General features: G+C 44.4%; 1 protein-coding gene across 1 annotated transcript in view; it reads right to left on the reverse strand.

Annotated features, from left to right (window-relative positions):
- Positions 1 to 2,243: 2,243 nt before the first annotated feature.
- SPSB1 (splA/ryanodine receptor domain and SOCS box containing 1) overlaps positions 2,244 to 20,040 on the reverse strand; it is a 30,171-nt gene continuing 12,374 nt past the window's right edge. The window contains exons 2-3 of the mRNA XM_068415195.1: positions 8,070 to 8,898; positions 2,244 to 4,387 (exon numbers count right to left, since the gene is read on the reverse strand). Coding sequence (XP_068271296.1) covers positions 4,260 to 4,387; positions 8,070 to 8,763 — 822 coding nt within the window. The 5' untranslated portion in view covers positions 8,764 to 8,898 and the 3' untranslated portion in view covers positions 2,244 to 4,259. The remainder of the gene's footprint in view (positions 4,388 to 8,069; positions 8,899 to 20,040) is intronic.

A 20,040-nucleotide genomic window follows, 5' to 3' on the forward strand; every position in this document is an offset into this window, starting at 1 on the left:
ACAAGACTGCTAAAGTAGTATGACATACTTCCTTACCAGCTACTAAACTCCTCCACTGAATACTTCCCATCTTCCACACTTTTCTAGACCCAAATTAACTTTCACCAAAGCCTCAACTTCCAGGAAGCAACAAAAGCTACTCCACTACTTGTCTAGAGCATCACGATGCCAAGATTCTCTGCAGAATTGCCACAGCACTTCTGTATAACCAGCAAGGCAACAGCAGGCATATCAAGGCCAGAAGCCTCCTATAAAATGTAGGAACAGCCCCATGTGCATAAATGTGATTAGTGAGCAACAGCAGGAAGATGAGATGCTGGCCAGGGTAACAGGGTTGGTTTTTAAGAAGGCCCTGATACAAGTAGGACTTGCAGTTTTCAATGCTACTCAGGAAGGAGTAGGTCTGCCTGCCACATGCCAGTGCTTGATGACTGGCAATGGCAGGGGAAGCAGAGAGCCACTGATTCATTAGGACTTGCTACTCTGTGATATCATTTGTTGATTCCACCAGGGCCAATCCCCATCTCATGACTTCCTCTGCTGTTGCCATGGCACTGTACATAAACACACAGACTCCCAGCCCTGAGCAGGTCATTTGTTTCAAATATTCCATGCAGCTGGAACACAAGCCTGTTTGGGTGTCTGGAGCCGAGCATGAACTAATTTCTCAGTCTTCTGCAACTGCCCCACCTTATGCACCCTCCCCAGCCTTCTGCTCTCCCAGAACCCCTCCAGCCACACTTCCAGCAAAGCAGAGGCAGCCCTCCATGAAAGGTAAGGGGACACCAGCCTTGGTCACGTGCAGGCAGAAAATTAAGTATTTCACTGAAGTCCTTCACTACCTTCCACAAAACAAAAGTTACAATTATTGAATATGCTGGATATTTAGGCTTAGGATCTACAAACAGTTGGCTTTTACATGTGGGAAAAACAAAGACAATTAAGATATCCAAAATACAAAAAAAAAAAACTTACCCTGACTGGAGACAAAGACAAGAAACCACTTGCCTTTTTTTTTTTTTTTCCTCCTTTTAAGCTCTCCTCAGCCAGCACCCTTATAAGGCAGTTCATAAGCATACCTCTGAGCTTCAGTTGAGCCTCACATATTGTAGTGTGTTTGTGTGAACTGATTATATCATGTGGTTTTCACACAAAAGTTGGTAGCTGCAGGGAAGACAGAAAAGTGTGTGGACAGGAAGGAGAATTAAAGCCTTTGTCATAATTGACAAGAGTATCAAGTCATCTCACTGACAGTAAGTTTGGAGAGGCTTAACCTAGCGGCTGATACAATTCAAGTGCATTTCTGTATTGCCCAGGTTGGAAGTGGAAGAGACTGAAGGCACAACCAGCAAGCAACAAACAGTTTATACTCCACAAAAAATATAATCCGTATCTCCTCACAGGCCAGGAACGAAGCCTCTTGTGCAAACAGATCTCAAAATACATGAAAACACAGCAACTTATAGCAATGGGTAGGGAATGACTGAGAGTTATTTGACCTAAATCAAGTTCATGACCTGAAGAAGTTAACCCAGAGACATTGAAATCAGCCATTTTTCAAGCACACCAGGAATGACTCTCCCAACACTCAGCTCAACCTGCCACAGCACCTTCTGTAATTAACTGTGTTGTTCTACTGGCTAGGGATCCCTTTAGCCCTCACCATTTTATTTTGCTTTCTTCTATCCACCATCTCCCTTCCTAAGAAAAAGGACAGTCAGGTATCAACATAAAGTAGTAGATCAGTGACTTGTTTTCATATGAGCTGCTTTTCTGGAAGAAAAAGAAAAGTTGTCTACTGTAATCTAGGAGTGAAATTTGCAAACCATCACAATGCATCAAGTTTGGCAAGATAACCAGAGCCCTGTCTATTGAATCTGCTTGAATCTATTTGAAGAAAAAGGAGTATGATGTAATAAGTCAGTTGTAAACCAAGTTAAATTAGGAAACTAAGGCTGCTGGCTCATCACAGATTTTATTCAACTCTATCTGGAGTAACCATTTTTAGGCACTAAGGGCAGCTCTACAAAATCTCAGGTTACCCCACCCTTCTACCCCGTACCAATAGCTGCAGCTTGCCCTCCACCTGTACACACCTCTTAGATGCCACTTTAAATTTGTATTCTTCCAAGGACAGACAAGGCCACAACACCTGTTGCTTCTTGGGAGTAAACTCACCATTCATGTAGAAGCTAGATATAAAGAATTCTGATAATTTCATGCAAATAAAACCCAACATCAAGTAATATTTAATAAAGTTTATTAGGTTATTGAGTATTATCTACAGTCATAAAATAGAAAGTCAGAATTTAAAACTGTACAAAGCAACGTACTGGTGAAGTGAGAAGAGATGGAAACAAGGGAGCACAACGAACATTAGAAGTAGGGAGAACACAGCTGCTTCCCTGGAGTTCTGGAAGACACTGGTTCAAGTTGAAGGCAACCTAGTAGGGCTCCATACACACTGAATTTTCTTGCGTCGCACCCTGTGACAGAAACTAATACAAACCCCTACGTTAAAAAAATCATATAATATTAGATTAAAAAAGGGGCACATCACACCCCACCCAGTCTTGGCACCAATTCTGTGCTTTAAAAAAATACTATGCAAGTAGTTTATTTTAAAAAAAGGTACCCTACAGCAGCTGTTTAAAACATGTTCTTATACATACACCACAAATATATATATTAACATTTTCAACAACTAAACTCATTTGTACCTACACAGAACTGAAGGGATAACTCAAGAGCAAAAAACCAACCACACAAACATTTTTCAAGACAAAGAAATGTGCAAAATAACCCCAGAAAGGCAGCATAGTAACCTGTGGAGAGGTCAAGAGAGCAGCTCCTGCTAGTAAAGGAGTATCATCCTCTTTACTTGGCTACTGAGGTGAGAATTTATTTGGGATGTGCTGATTTTGCCTGAATTGCTTGTCCTGTTTATTGCAGTTCTCTCCTGCCCCCCACCCCCAGCTCTGGAGAGGTTCAGTTTCTTCTTGCTGTGCCTGAAGATCACCCCACTGGCCTCTGTTAAAGTCTCACAAGTTATATTCCGCAGCAATCGCCACCTGGATTTCTCATCTGCTGATGGTACTTCTGCAGACACACTGCTACCACCTTCGCTGGGACAACTTCCCACCCCCAAGGAAGAAACAGAGTGTGCTATTCCTGCTGCATAGTTAAGTGGAGATTATGCCAATGGTCTATGACAGAACAAAGCCTCATTTGGATGACTTTAAGCAGCTGATTTAAGAAGAGAATTCCATGGCAGAGCCATTAGAGAAACACATTAATATGTTTCTCTAAAGCCTTAACATGAAACAGGCTATACAGAAAGTAGACCTAAGATGGCAGGACCTATAGCTGTGTAACAAATCTCAGCTCAGCTTGTCTCACCCTATTGCAGGAGAAGTTTGTCCCCTCCCTGTCCCCACATCAGCAAGGAACCCCTGATCCTGGACTAAAACCTGCAGGTTTAAGTCAGGAAGAGGGCAGGTGAAGACATGGTATGACTGCTCAATCAGCTGAGTCAAACCCACTAAGAGGCAGAACAGAGAATGGAGCAGTAGAACCGAGAAAGCAATGGTGATAAACAAGAAAGCAGGATTCACTGCCTATGAAATAACATTAGAACATGGTGAGAAGTCCTGGCAGAGATACAGACATCAGCAACATAACCACCTTCTCCAAATTAAGAAGTGTTCTGGTGGAAAGGTTCTTGGTTTTGGTGTTTCAGGGTTTGGGGGTGGGGTGGTTTTTTTTTGTTTTGTTTTTAAAAACTCAGCAATTAATTCTTCTTGGTATTCCAGACTCTTCCCAACTGTGCTGGCCATCCCATGCCTTTCCATTCTTAGGACCTGGTCTTAACATTTCTACTCCTAATGCCTTCCCTTCCCCCAAATTATGTTCTTCCCTCTAGCTGGTACAGAAAAATCATTCACTCCCAGGCTCTACAACCCAAAGCATGCAGTACAGCCTTTTCTCAGGAGAAGCAGGGAAGCACAGAGCTTCTGTAAATGTTCTTTTTGTAAGTGTGCTGGGGAAGTGACTTCCAAAGAACAAAACACTCAGTTGTGGAACAAGGATTACTTGAGAGCTTGCCAGTAAGGGCACATGGAGACTTAAGCAGTGGCAGGAATATTGTGACCAAGGAGTTCCAACAGTAGCGATGACATGAGGGTGGAGAACCCATTGCCCAGTGGGTCAGCTCCAGGTATTTTGCCTTGGTTCCAACTCTCTATCCTTGAACACGAAGGTCATTGGTAGAGCAGGTAACTCTTGAGAGAGGCTGGCAGTGGCAGTGTAGGGATCTCATTCAGTCTTTCCTTGCCCAGAGCAAGCCTCACAGCTCGCCGACACAAGTCCATCAAAGGCAGTGGTTCAGCTGGAAACAAAAGACCCAAGACATTAACATCCCAACCCACAAGTTACACATTCATTTTGCTAGTTCTAAAAATCCCCCAGAAAAGACTGAGCAAGAAAAACAAATGCCTGGCATGTTTTCAGGACCAAAGCCATTCAGCATTCACGTATCAGCAACTTCAGCTCATCAAATACACAGGCAGAGCATGATGTTTCTGTAGAGGTTATTTAAACCATACAGGTATGTGAACAAAAAAACCAGAATCCCCTAATGGAAGTTCCCCCTCTGCAATACCATTCATTCAAGTCAGAACACATCTTCTAGCCTATGCATCTTATTGCAGTAGCCAAAAACCTTTGTAAAACATTCACTGAAGTAAAAGACTTCAGCAAACAGTGTGATAGCATCATGTGGTATGTGTACCCAGAAAGTATCATGATTTGTTTCTCATATAGTAGGATGTAACAGCTGTCAGTCCCTTCATTTGTACTACATACTTCCCATGAAAAACAAAGACATCCAAAGCTTCATGTCACTACTTGTATTGTGATATTTTTCCATTAGATGATTCCCTCCTATATCATAAGGCTGGGAAAGGTACAGGCCTTTGGCTATCATTTTTGCATCCCGTACCTATAAACACTGAACAAGATAATACTCATTTTTCAGGAATAGCATATGGGGCACTTTGATGCTGAAGAGTCATTCACAACATACAGGGGACTGAGGTCAAAGCCAGAGTTCACACATCACAGCAGCAGGGAGGAAGATACAGATTAGTTTCTCACAGCTCCTGTTGCTACGTCTGTCAAAGCTCACCTTTACACAATTTGCTGCTCAAGCCTAAGGGGTCTCTCCTCCACCAAGAGAGGGCAAACACAAAGACATCCTAAATTTAGCAGATAACTGGACAGCCTTCTAACAGCCTGAGGACTCCGTGTGCATCATTAGAAAGCTTCCTTTACACACGTCTTGGGCTGAACACAGACACCTAAAAACATCCACAGGAATGGAAAAGTTTGGCTGAGAAGCTGCAGTTTTCAGGAACCTTGATAGATGCCAACAGCTCTAGCTTCCACTACTACAAGCCAAATTAATCTGACTGTTCATACAGCTGTTTTGAACAGCTGAGAGACAGGAAAAGCTTGGTTTTTCTGAGCATGGGCATGTCACTGCATTTTTTACCAGAATTAATTCCATCAATAAGGTGGATACAAGTCCCTTCCTTCCAGGTTCAAAGATAACAGCTAACACTGCAAAGCTCAAAAGAAGAGTGTTGTCAGTAGCCTCTGATCAGGCCACTCCTGATTCTACTTTGGAAAAAGTAAACAGTCATACTGCTCCATGTAGAAAACACTTCCAATGAAAAGTGGAGAAAGCTAATGTAATTAATTTATGTAATTTTTGGCAAAAAGTCTGTCAGAAGGAGAGTTTGTTAACTGAGAGACTTGGTAACAAAGTCAGGAAATGCACGCCTGAATTGGTCTGCCTCCTCCTCTAGTTAGCAGCCAGAGCTGAACTAATGCCCTACTTCCCCCCCTCTCCTTCCCTGCTATGGATCACAAGCTATTACCTGCTCCAGGGGAAGCTGCAGTGGAATGTTTTTTCTAGCAGTTCTCCAAGTGCTTCAAGTATTAATTATTCCTGAGGAATCATACCTCTATATGCACACCTCTTTTGCACTGATAGCTGAGTGGAAAGCAAACAGATCTGTCAGGGCAGTGCTGTTGCTTTCCAAGCCCCACCATTTGTCATACATGTTCTGTGCCACAAGTGAAAACGGGGCTGCATTCAGCCCAAGGTACTGCTGGTCTTGCCTGCTCATGATCTACCCCAGGATCCGTGCTGCCTCTGCTGCAGGGACAGGTCTCTACAGCTGGACTGCATGTCTCAGCTCTGGCTGTGACATGAAGAACAGAGAAGCCTGTTACTGGCAGCACTCCTTATGCACTTCCCAACATAGCTTATTCTTAAACCACTGGGGTATTCAAAGTCTGTCCCCACTCCTCCTGCTCTGTATGGAGATAGCTGGGACAGAGGCATTGTCTAGCCAGCATCCCAGAGGACAAGGGGCCCTGACCTTCAAAGCCTATAGACATTAACATAACAAATACATTCCAGTTTAATGACCTTCAAGGAGAGCATCTTCTTCCCACAGAGATTAAGAACAAGAACTTTGTCCTCATGTACTTTATACTGGTAACCCAGTCTGAGAGTAGATCTTGAGACCAAAAGAGAAAGCACACACATATCTGACCTCCTTCCATTCACAAGAACTACAGTCACTGGACAGTGTTTCTATTGAATGCTCAGAAGTGGTTAGAGCCAGACACCTTCTTTCTCTCTGTGCCAAAATAGCGTCCCGTCATTCCTGGCCTTATGCCCACAATTCACTCCTATGCTGAGAGCACATTACAACCAAATCCAATACTGGAGGTGGCCGTTTCCTTGCTAAGTGCTGTTCTGTGCCAACAACTCCACAGACTTGCTGGCTTTGAGCAGAGCTGCAGATTTTGGCTTTGACTCTTCAGAAAAACCTGGTTACTGGAGCTGCTGCCATTCTGTAAGCTGTTGTGGCAGAGTGAGCTAGGTTTCTTTCTTTTGGTGAGAAGGTGCTCTGCCAAGAGCTCTCTATTTGGTCCTGCTGAGTTGCAGCATATTTCTCAAAGAACTTGTGGATTTTGCTCCTATTCCCTTTGCAAGGCTTTCCTGGTTATCCCGACAGCTCAGTTTTTCTGGTGCCCAGTGTCAGCTTTGTTATACCTCATATCACCAATGCCAGGGGTTTGCCATTGCTGGCCCAGCATTAGAACACATTCTAAGCACAAATAAGAGCCCAGTATGCTACAGCCTTTGGGCAGACACTGTTCTGGAATGCAGGGGAAACACTATTCTTTTCATATCAATACTGCCAAATTTATTTCACTAACAACATAAATCCAGATTTTAATCCACTTCCTTCACCTCTCTCCTCCACCCTACCCAGAGGACTGAGTCACAGTCTGGCCCAATGGGAACTTGTGACTATGAGAGATAACAGACTTTAGCACATTTGGACAGCCAAATTTATTACCAAGCTTAGCTAGAGATTGATGTCCCTATTAGTAAAAGGCCTGGCATGCAAGTTGGGCTGGCTACAATCTCCAGCCCTATGCTAGAAACGAGCACACCCTGCCCTGAAAGAAGCAGAGAAGTGAGCTACTTCTTTGAAAGATGAGACATTCCCATTTCCTTAGATAAGGACTTCTTCCCACTCTTGCCTGCAACGGATTTCAGAAGTCCCTTCACTAGACATTCAAGGAGGGTGACTGTCCCTCAGAGACTGTTTCCAGTAAAGAGACACCAGGATTACATTGCCAATAACGTGACTGTCAGAAGGACATTCCTGCTGATACTTTAGTAGCAATACAGAAAGGTTTGTCATCTGTGGATAGACAACTCGCATCACCTTCTCCCACCATACTACCTCCCCACCCCTTGCTTGCTCCCTGCAGTGCCTTGGTAACAGCACACATGTACAGCCAGACAAGCTTTTTGCATTAGCCATTAAGGATTCAGAGCTGTATCCAGCAACCCTACTGCTGATGGGAAATCCTCACCTCTCTAGCAAAATTAAAACCTTCCCCAGCATGGTCTAGTAAGCCTGCAGTTAAGTACCACACAAATCTGCGCTGCTAGAACAAATACAGGGAGTTATACTCACGGTCAAGTCCATTCAAGTAGCGCATCCGTATTTCACAGTGTCCCCACACTGCGCTTACCACTGGATATAGCTTTTTCCCTTTGAGTCCCCGAAATGCAACACCCATGTATTGCCCATCTACAATGAAGCTCAGTGTCCCATCATCCATGTCCAGAACCACCAGGAAGGAGTCCGGCACAATGAAAGTTTCATCTGGTTCTAAGAAGGCAGGATAGGTTTTACTTGGCTGGTTCTTGCCATCGTGGTACAGCCTGTTGCGCCCAAGGTCCCACCCCCAAGATTCATGGTTATTTCCCACAAGCGTCGTGTACCCTACTGAATGCAAAGGGGCATCCGCTGTTGCCACCCCTACCACAGCATGCGTGCCTCGCTGCCTCATTGCCCACGTGATCTGCCACACATGCAGTCCTCGTGTATATCCCACTTTGCCTCTGATGGCATCTGTACTCTGAGCCACCGGATGCCGGTGAAATATGAGTTTGTCATCCTCTTTCACAAACACATTCAGCGAGCGATCATCATTGTTCCATGAATGCAGTAGCTGGACTTCATACGATACCGGAGGCATGTCCAGCAGCAAGTCCAGACGTGTGGGTTTGCTATAGTCGAGTCCTTGGAGTTCCTGTTTCAATGGCCTGTATACAGGGTCCCGCATATCCACAGTCTTTATCCCACCTGTGACCTTCTGACCCATTGTGTGTTCCAATTTTGCCTATTTAGAGGCTTCCAAGGCAAGCTCATCGATTTACCCCGCCACTCCTGCTGCCATTCAGCCCTACAGAAAAGGTTGCTAGGAGACCTTGTCAAGATGTGCACCAGTCAGTATTGCCTATGGATGGAAAGAAAAACAAGAGACGAGTTAAACATTAGCACATACAGCCCTGTATGCAACATTTACAGATCACAGTTTTAATCTGTTTATCATGACAACTTGTTCTTCCTTTCCACCAGCAGTGACGAAACAAAGGAGGAGCCAGGCAATAAAAACAAAAGCGTCTCCATCTGGAGAGTTACAAAGCTTCCACAGACCAGCTGGCAAAGCAGCTAGCAGCCATTGATACTGGTTTGAGGAGATAATTCTCTTCAACCCCACTAAAGCTTTGTTAAGTACCTTGGAGGCCTGACTGCAAGTCCAAAATAGCAGACAAAACCTGCTGGGTCCAGCCTCAGGGGACACTCATTCCAGCAGCTATTGGTACTGTTGGCTCCACTGAATTACTGTAGTCAGGAGAGCAGATAAACCTGCTGTATGGTTTGTCTCAAGTGAGCAGCTTCAGTTGGGGCAGCTTCTCTTCTCCAACAGAAAAGAATCCCCAGCTTCAGACACAGAGTCCAGGTGGGAGGAGCAAGATTCTTCTCACAGTTTAGCAGTTTTCCTTCCAAATTTCAGAGCAACCTCTGAAGTTTAAGCCAGCTTGGCTATAGATACTAGCTCACTTTGCGTACCTCTCCTCCAGCACTGCATCCACTGAAGTGTCTCTGCTCTCACTCAGCAACACAAACAACCCTCTATAAGCCAGCTGCCAAACTAGGGGCAGCTATTAGGAGCATTAGAAGTGGGAGGGGAGTGAACTAGCTTTCTAAGAAAAAAAAAAAGTGTTATTTTAACATTTCCTGAAGTGAGGCAATCATGCAGGGCTCCTGCCAGCTACAGTCACAACACTTACTCACAACCAAGGACCTCATCTGGCATAGAAAGATAAAGCATGAATCAGATCTGGTTTAAAAATAAGGTTACTGGACACAAGCAGCAAGGCTTCAGCTAGAAGGTGACAGGGAAGGCTCATGTATGCTCTGGGTTAGGGATCAACTCACCAGCTTCCCAACAGGTTTTTACTACTAGTCCAGGGTATGCCATTGGAACAAACCTCGTAGTTCTTAAGTAAAAAGAGACAAGACTACTTTTCCTTTCCTTCCCTCCTTTTTTTCCAAGTATGGAGAGGAAAATGCCTGAGGTTCTTTAAAAGTCACATCCCACTGCACATTACTAGGCAGCAATATAGCTATTTCAAACTATTCAGGGTCCTCAGATGTATGGCACTGACAGACAGAAGATGGCTTGTTAAACTTCTGCCATTTAAATAAGGTCCAGTCACCTTATCAGCTGCTAAGATAATTGAGACATCCTGCAAGTTAAATAAGTACCATCTACAACATCAAAACAAATCCCAAATTATGTAAGCCAGCTGGTCAACAGCTGAAAATGAGCTAGTAACAGCAAAACCAGTTGAAGGATCCCAGTCACTGGATGCCACTGCATCACCCCTCCCCAACACATTTTTAGTTGTTCTGCCCCACAGCTCGGGTGCTTGGGCCCAAGTATTTCCATGACACACAGGCACTCCCAGCCTCTAAGGGCACGGGCTCCCTTGCTCTGTAAGCCTAAGGAACAGCAATATCTCAAACCAAGGGATCCCAAGAACAAGCAGATACAGACGTGAGCTGAGCTGCTGGTGTACAAGTTCAAGTACACGGCTTTAACTACCTTCCAGAGACAAAGGAATGGCAACAAAGGAATGGCACATGGACAAAGGCTGTCAACAAGGCACTGGCTAAAGCACACTTGGAAGTCTACAGGCAAATTCAGCTGTTGGAACTTTGATTAGGATAAAGGAACAAAACATTGGCAGAAGGAGAGGCAGAGATTTCCTGAGAGCTGTACAGAACATGTGAGAACACTGCAGAGGAAGCAAGAACCAAAACAAAGCAGACTGCCAGACTGTAGGAGTATTGGTGCAGGCTGCTTTGAAGCACAAAATGCTTGAGAGAAGTAAAGAGAATACAATCCTGTGCTCTTCATTAGCAAAACAATGCCTCGTTCAGGATGACTTTTTGCCTTTTGCCAACATCAGCTTCATCATATTTCTCTCAAAGCTGCTGCACCAGAAGGGGAATCACCACAGTGAAAGACAACAGGGACTTCTGAAGCACATCTGAAGATGGGACAGGATACCATCTCACTGACTACTCCAAAGAGAAAGCAGCCTTTCCTGAACACAAGCACCACTCATCACTTGCATTAGTTATGACCCTTTTCCCAGGCAGACTAACACTAGGTGAAGGACAATGGCCATAATAAAGAAGAGCAAGGAGGAAAGACAGTAAAAAGATTGGAAAAAGGGGTCGATTAGAGTGAGAGCAGGTCAGATACCGAGCACCATATGCCAAGATTTAAGTGCAACACGGCTCCTTATTAGAGCAAGGCAACAATTCCTTCTCAGAGCTGGCTCCCCTGTTCCTGGCACTAGCCTAGTCTAGAACTGCAGCGTGGCACCTTACCCTACAGTCAGGAAGCACAAATATGCTCTCATTTATTAAAAGGAAAAGCCTCTTCATGCACAAGACAATACATGCACTTTCCCTCAGCAGGACAGATACAGAAAAGATTACTCTCTTAAATTAATGGATTCATGCCCTGGGCAGCTTGATGTGAGACACAGCCAGCCGTAAATGAAAATATATGGTAGGGAATTAGCTACTTCAAAACCTTTGAGCTGTTACACATTTAAGTACCAACATAAGCACTGAAAGGGCTTTTATCTATCATATCAACAGCGCAGGCTTGCTGCAATTTTGCTCTGCTTTATAAACATAAGCTTATCTCCATGACGCTCTGTTCTGCTCCCATGCTATTTTCAATTTTATTGTTAACCTTCTAGGTTTAAAAGCTTTGGAACAAAATTATAAGGGTGCCTTAGAAAGAAATGTTCACTGCTGTTCTCAGTGAGAATTACATCTCCCCTCAGTTTAGCTGTTCAGAGCAAGCAGGCAATTTGCCATACTAGAAAGAAATGCCAGGTTTCTAAACAACTGCTTGCTGCAAATTGATCAAGGCAGGAGACAGCAAAGACATTTCAGTGGAAGGTGTCAAAGTCTCCGCTGCAGAATGGGGAGAACACAGTTCTGCAAAGGAAAGAATGTATATGGCAGAGCAGAGTTGGTGCTCAACAACTTCTGTTTAGGCATTGACATGAACCACGCAAAATAACTGCCTACCACAGACAGACCTCTCCAGCTCAGGCAGTCATCTTGATTTAGTTCACCAAAATGCCATGTACAACAGAGTAGAGCCATATTCTGTGCCCATGGCCACATTTACCCACTTCATCTGGCGGTGAACCTCAAAAAATACAGCCAAGAACCCAGCCAAGCAGATGACATGCAGGTAGCAGTCTCAACTATCAACAGCAGAATATTTTGTCCCCCAGCATTAATCAGCTAACTAAATCTTGATTTCAAGTACTTCCCTCGTGTCCCCCAAAATCTAGAGGAACAGCTTGCAAATGTGAGGGTAAACTGTGCCCCCTAAACAATTCACACAGCTAGATTAAAAAAAAAAGTCATCCACATTTAAAACAAAGCTCCTTATCTCTCCCAGACAACTCACCTTATTCCTACCTATGCTGGCAATTCAAACCCATTCACCTCATCTGAACACACACTAGAAATGCAATCCAAGCTATCAATACAGTGAACTCAAGCCAAAGAATACTCACCCAAGATGCCCTCATTGTTTTATGAAGGCAAAAGGCTGTTCCCATGCAAGTTTTGTCACACAGTGGGAGGTTATTTCAGGTAGCTACATCTCAAGGTGACGTAAGAATTTTAACAGGCTGCTGTGCAGATTTTCAGTGCCATTTGGAAGCAATTTGCACAGTGGCAAGAGCCCTCAAAGGCTTGCCTTGCACACAAGGCTAAGTACTAGTGCTAACCATTCAGAAGTCACTGTCACTGCTGGTTCCATGAACCAACTCAACTCCTGAGCTGCCAAAGTGCTGCCAGAGGTGTAGTATAGCATCAGTGGTTCACAACTGAAAAACCCAGAGCATAAAGAGTTCTAGAAACACCCTCCCCAAAACACGGGGAAGCAAAAAACCCAACAACTTACTGGAAGATGCCTGCAGTTGTTTAAGCACCTGTGAAGCACTCAGCCACTGAAAACATCTGTTCTCTTGAGGTTGAATACTGGCAAACCATTCTCCTTCAGTTACAAACTTTACCAGAAAGAAGGATCAGAAACATTTCAGACCATTACAAAAAATTCAATAACTTTAGTTCAGAAAACCCATGGGTCCTCATAGGCCCCCCCTTGCTCTGCAGCTCAACACCTATAGGATACCTGTCTGGAACATCAATTTACAAGATTACATGAAGGCTCTGAAATTCCTTGATTCCTGATCCAGTCTGACTTTAAGTCTATTTCTTCAAGTCAGTTTACTGTGGCTCTATTTCCCACTCCCCCTAATATTTACTGAGTGTACTTCTACAGGTAAGAGGCCAGACCTTTAAACACCTAGCATACTCTGGGTGCTCTACAGACAGAGAATCAGAGCCCTACCCTAAAGACTTCCAACCTGGAAAACACCTCAGGAGAAGGGAAGAATATATATTCTGCACATAGTCATTTACTTGTTTACAGCTTTAGAAAGCTGAACTAAAGGATCCCAGACAGTACTAATACATGAGAGTAAAAAAACCCACTGTAGTTTTGCTCAGGTTTCCATTATTTTACTAGAAAAACATTAAGTAAACTTGGTCCATTTTCTTGGGTTGAATGTTCATCCCACAAGCCAATAGACAAAGGAGCTACACTACTCCTAGTTTGCTGACTAACCTGATGGCAGCAGCTTCCCTGGGGTCACCTTTCACATACTTCAGATATGTGCACAACTAGTATGTCAGAAATTCCCCACAAAAACCTTTCACAGTGCTAGCCCTTCTTTAACATCATCTCTAGAAGCTGCTTCAACACCAGAGGTTTTCCCCTTCTTCCCTTGGTGGTGCTGAGAACAGATCCCTTGATCACATAAACCTTCTGTAAAACCAAGCTAAAAGCCAAGATGGATCAGCAGTGCTACAAAACATCCTATATGGGGTGGAGAGAGAAGAACTCTCATGCCTCAAATAACATTCAAACTTTAGCTCCAAAGAACCAGGACACTCAATTTTCCCTGCATTAATTCTTAGCATCAAAAAATGCACTGTGTATTTCTGCCTACTGCAGAAACTGGCCACAGGAAGGCTGTGACACCTCATCCAGCACTGATGCAATCACTTCACCAGCATTCTGGGTTTAGCACCCTTCCCACCCCACTAAATATTGATCAAACCTTGGGGAAAAAGTAAGCTCACCTGTGCTGTTGAAGTTTTCCAGTGCTGTGTTAGCAGAGACTAAGCAGCTACAGAACAGATGACAGGAGCAACTGCACTAACAACATGGTTAGAGCTGGTTTCGGAGTGTTGCAATTTTGCTTAGGTCAGGGCTGGGCAGGCAACCCTCATTGCATAGCATCGTTTTGGCAGCTCTGTCAGCCTCACTATCTTGCTCTACACAGAGAAGGTTGCCACAGGGGCAATTTCCTCAGCCCCACCTACTGAAGAGCAGAAGTTGTTTGGCTCAGCAGGTTTAGCTGTTGGCAGGGCTTTGTGGCCTCCACAGAAAGTGAAACTGCAGTCACTCTGAGATCATAAGGTGTGGGGCAAGACAGAATTAAGACGGCACGTGTCCCAGCAAACAGCAAAAAGGAAAATCCTCCAGCAGAGTAAGAGGACTCTGACAAGTAAATAAGCTCAAGAGATGCCAGGGATGGGGAGGACAAGACACTTAGTATTTTGCAATGCTTCATTTACATAGACTATAAAGTTCACAAGCCCCCTTGCTAAGCAAACAGCCTCATTCATCTACCAAGCAGACACCAAGAGCTCCGCTCTTCTGTGCACGAGGCAGCGCCAGCATAAGCATGCCCACCCTGACACATACCAGGAAAAGGCTTCTGTCCAAGGAAGCCAAGAGCATGTCATCATACAATGCTGCTAAGACTTGTAACCACTAAGAATCAGCTTGTCTGTATGAACGCAGCACTCCAACATTCCTCTCCTTGGGATGGTTCAGTTTCTGCAGAAGTTTTTAGCTTTTTGCAATGTTGAAAGGCAGTGGGATAAAGGCAGCATGCCCTCTTACACCATGTGTGGAGTGTCTGGTTCTCCAAAGCAAAGCACTGAAGTTACTCAGAGCAGCACATCTGAGTAAACTAAAACCTGAAGTAACAACCACCACCCATCCTCAACTAGGCCGCTTATTAGAAACCAACTTAAGCAAGTTCCCACTGTCCACTTACCCAGCCCGTTTCTGTTAACTGCAGTACTGCATAATCTAGCAGAAAATACTACTAAGCCACAGAAGAGAGGTTACTTTGCAAAGTATTTGTAATGATGGAAGCACCTCAGACAAAAGGAGTTCCACAAGTTCCTGCCAGAGACCTTCCCTCCTACTAAAGGCTAGTTACAAACAGCAATTTTAGTTGCAGAGAAATTAAGACATTTCTTTAAATGAAAAAAAAAGTGAACTCAGTCTGGCTTTCCTCACAGAGGAAGTTTAGCGGATGTTTCAGAAAGGTCATTAGACTCTACAGCTCTGTATAAGGTAGCTCCCAGGTACCTTATGAATGCCAACTGCATGTTAAAGACCAGGTTCTTTAAAATAGCTTCTCAGAGGCAGAGTCCAGCCATTTGCCTGCTCTGGCAATGCCATCTTTGGTGTGCATCAAGTCTTAAAGTGGTCAAATATTTGGAGTTAAGTCCTCCTTTTCACTTGAACCCTGTACTTAGTGACAGAATCTCTTCCCTAATAAGCCTTCAGAGCCACAGTGGAACATATATTCTTCCACAGCCTCTCCCACTCATGACTAACAGGTACTCACAGGCACAGCACCAAGATCAGCATGCCATGCTGACATAATGGCTCTGTCCACCAGAACAATCCCTGACCTCTCATCCATCCCACATGCCTGAGCATACTCTGTAGTGTATTGCAGAACATATTTCGTAACAGATGTTGGGCTGGAGACTTTCCTTACTTAAAGGACAAATTGTAGTAAAGTATCTCATCAAGACCTCTGCTTCCTTGCCTCCCTTGAGAAGCAGAGGAGGCCAGCCTGAGTGCTAGAAATCTGCACCCATAAAGCAGCTGAAATCAGCTTTTTAGAAGACTCACTACAAGCCATTATGTTCTTGGCATGAGGCACTGTTAGTCCATCTTCCTATGGTCAGTCTACTTAGACCAGTACTCTAAAGCAATTCTTTTGTACATTTTCCAAAACAACCTTGAAGATGCTTTGTTCTTGGTATTCTGACAACAGCAGCATTTGAAATTAAACAATTACTACTGCTGGCTTCAGACCTCTGCATTACCAACAGCACAGTTTCTCCTTGTCTCCTTGTCTGGTGTGTCCATTTCCTTTCCACCTGTACTCATGGTCTGTGGCCTTTACAGAGCAAAAACTGTGTTCAAGTCAGGACAATGAGACTCTGGCTAGAAATAGTTCATTTATTGCTAGTGTAACATACAGATGTTAAAAGGATTTAAGTGATTTGCTCTGGTTTCCCAGCGTGCTAGTTGTACAACAGAAATTTACACCTACCCCTAACATTGCAGACCACTGCCACACAGGCATACAAGTGCCTGTGCTGCAGAGTAAGCAGCATTATATGGCATAAGAAGGGTTGTAAGTTGACCATGGGGCCTGAGAAGCCATGGTAAAGTATGCACAGTGAGTAGGGGCTGACTGAAGAGGCCAGAAAGCCAGCAACTAAGCTCTTCCCCCATAAGGCAGGATGAAGCCCTGAGTTTACCATCCCACATTGAACTGACAGCTCTACATCTTAGCTAAGCACTGAGAAATTTAGCCAGAGTCCCTTCCCATGTCCCACATGTGCAGCTGCAGCCCTGACCTTCCTTACACCTCTCCCCTTTGCTCCTCTCTAACTTCCTGCTGGTCTAGGATATTTGTTTGTAGCCAACTGGTAAAGTGCTATTTTCCAGAAGCAACTTTAAACTCTATTCTAGCAAGTATTTACAGGCAGTGTTACAAACTTAGAAGGCTGACTTGATGAACTTGGGTTCCAGGTAGAATTCGGCACCTGAATCATGCTTGGTGCCACAAAACAGATTGTTTTGCAAAGGACTGAAGAGGTACCTGCCCTGACAAAGTTAAACCACAACACTGGTCTGCTTTATCTTCCCATTCAAAAGTATTTCAAACACAGTGACTAGGTTGGTCAGCTGCTCAGCAGCTTTTGTTGAAAACTGATCTGGAAGCGGGGAGAAGCAGCGGAAGCAGGACAGTGTACCCTTTCACTGTAGTTATCGGCTGGACCAGAGGATGATCATCAGATCAGGTCTTGTTCCAGTGCAATGAAATCCACAGTCCAACAGTCTATTAGTCACTGTTTTCTCTTCCTCCAGCCCTTCCCATCCCACTCCCTCACGCTGCTGTACCAACGGAAGCATCAGTGCAATCACACTGATGACTGAATTGAGGAACCAATCCAGGATGATATTGTTCCCCAAGCTGTTTCACTGCCCTGTACTACAGACATTTGTCCCAGCTCACAAGAGGAGCAGAAGCAAGCAGCAATTATTTTGACAGCCATTACCCTCCAGAAGCCATTCAACAGGTGGAACAGTAAACTGTTCAGCATTGGTGTTTGACAAATGAAGCCAGCACCTGGCCAAGTTGCCATGCCTGCCTAATGTTTCTCCCTCCTTCCCTCCAGCACTGGAGCCATAACATCCCAAGATAGGCTGTATTTAAAAAGGCATTTCCTCCACAATTAAGCCACCATAAACTTTAAATAGTAGATGTTTATGTTCAGAGCTATTTACATTAAAGAAGCCCACATAATCCATAATAAGCCACCCTCTTGCACAAGAACTCTCTGCGTTTAGCTATTTCCCCACTTACTAATTTGCAGCCTACACAGCCCACTGTCCATCCCTCACGTCCATTTAAGTATCTTTATTCATTAGTTTTGTCTGATAATCAGTAGATGGGGAGGTGAGCAGTGGGTATAAAGAATAAAGCTTGATGTTTCTACCTCTGTCCAGAGTTTCCATTCCTATATCAAAAGCGGTTTTTTGCTATGACTGCAAGATTGGCCAACAAAACAAGCCATCGGGACAAAGGTTTTGGTAACAAAGCGCTGCTTTCCCCTTGAAACAGTTAACAGTGAATCCCTGTGGTTTAATGCTAGCAGCAGCTGCATTAAAAGAAAGCCCTGTTACAAGTTCTCAGCAGTCACCTACCAAAACTCCCCTGCTCTCTCCTTCCTAGGTAACAGCAGGGCAGAGCAGAGACACTCATACAGCTGCATCTTGTGCGATCCTCTCCCAGTTCATGGGAGGTCAGCCTCCTATTTGAGCGATCCTTTGCCTAGAAGGATCTTTAGCAAGCCTTTCTCATTTGCTATGTGTTTGAAAGAATGAGGGGAGCAACATGGTCGGGCTTCAGAGTAAAACTATGGTATCCCACTTGCTGGAAGTGCTAGTTTTTAAGTCCTAGTTTTTTCCAGGGTAGCTGCTGTGTTGCTTTCAGTGGGCAGAATATGGCAATGTGCAACACCTCCAGAAACAAAGAGCGCCCATCAAGGGTTGAATGAAGTCACCTAGTACACACCAAGTACTAATACCTGCAGGAGAACAGGAACTGAGCCCTTGCTGTATTAGAGTCACACAGATCTGGGTATTACAGACCTGAAAAGCAGCATGTTCTCAGATGGCTTGAAAGTGTAAGGTACACAGCAGGTTGTGAGGATTTCAATCCCTGCTCCTAAAAGCAATACAGTATACTCTGTCAGGAGACATATAGAATCCAGCAGGATTCCTTCTCTCAGGAAAACCATTTGCAGTTTGAGCTATTTTAATATTAAGGTTGCTCAGCTACTGCCTCCACCTTCCTCTTTTCATTTAAAGATGTCACAAGCACTGCTAACAGTAAAGCAAAAATCCCCACAACAGAGCAGCTGCCAAACACCAGATTACTCAGCCTGTTGCCCTCAAATAGGTTTATTGTCTGAAGCTTCAGTACATGTATCTACATCAAATACATCTATGCCAGAAGGGAAGTTGTGCAAGTGTCTAGTACCACTCATCAGCACTACGGAAAAAGCATAGTTGCAATCTGGGCCATGTACTAAAAACAAATAATACTTGGTCCATTACAACAGTGTCTCTCTGCTCCCTCCAAGCAGAGCGTTAGATTCTTACAGCACCACAAACAGAATACTGTTCTCTGCGAAAGAGGGCAGAGCAGCACATTCACTCAGAGCAAAATCAGAGCCCTGGGGTGCAGAACTGAAGTTATGTTCCAGCCCTGCTTCATTGCCACTCAGCTTGGGAAGCTTCAGCACATCACTTCTTTGGATCTGCATTTCCCCCATTTAGATGGGCAGCAATACCACTACCAACCTACCATGTAGGGTAGGAGAAAAACACTTTTCGTATGAGGACAAGGTCAATGAAAGCGTTGCACACTTCTCATTGCATCCCAGGGAGAGAATTGGGGCACAAGAGGACCAAAGAGGATGGCCCACAACCTCCCTGCTACTGAGGAGGAAATTCCAAGGCCCTGCACACTTAATACCCAGCCAGACAGTATTCAGATCCTCCTCACAAAGCACTGCTTTGTCCCTGACATTTAAGGAAGCAAAAATTAGCTTTTCTTTCTCCAGTTCTACAATTTATTTACATTTGCATCCTCAGCAACTCAGTTGGCATCCTTTTCCTCACATTCAACAATCATGCTCCACTTCCAAGTTCATCCCTTTCATCTTCCCTTTTACAGTCTGCATTTAGTCACTGTGTTGACCTCTACTGTCACAGCAATCCCACCACAGCCAAGAGGATGTGAGGACAAGCATGCTTCAGCATCCCCCTTGGAAACAATCCTCCCAGTGCATGCAGCTTAGCCACATCACTCTTTATGAAGCAATGCACCTTGCAGGAACAGGGCTCATCTTTTTAAGTGGAAAAGATGAAAGCCAGAAGCTGGATGTTCACACAAACCTCATGCTTGGTACAAGTCTTTGAAGGCAGGAAGGCTAGGGAGGGCAGGGTGAACTGGGAAAAACACTGTCTGGCTAGAGGATACAGATTGCTTCACTACCAGAATGAAGCATCTGAAGACTTGTGTTC

This window comes from Nyctibius grandis, chromosome 17 (assembly GCF_013368605.1).
Source record: "Nyctibius grandis isolate bNycGra1 chromosome 17, bNycGra1.pri, whole genome shotgun sequence".
In the NCBI taxonomy this organism is placed as follows: domain Eukaryota; kingdom Metazoa; phylum Chordata; class Aves; order Nyctibiiformes; family Nyctibiidae; genus Nyctibius; species Nyctibius grandis.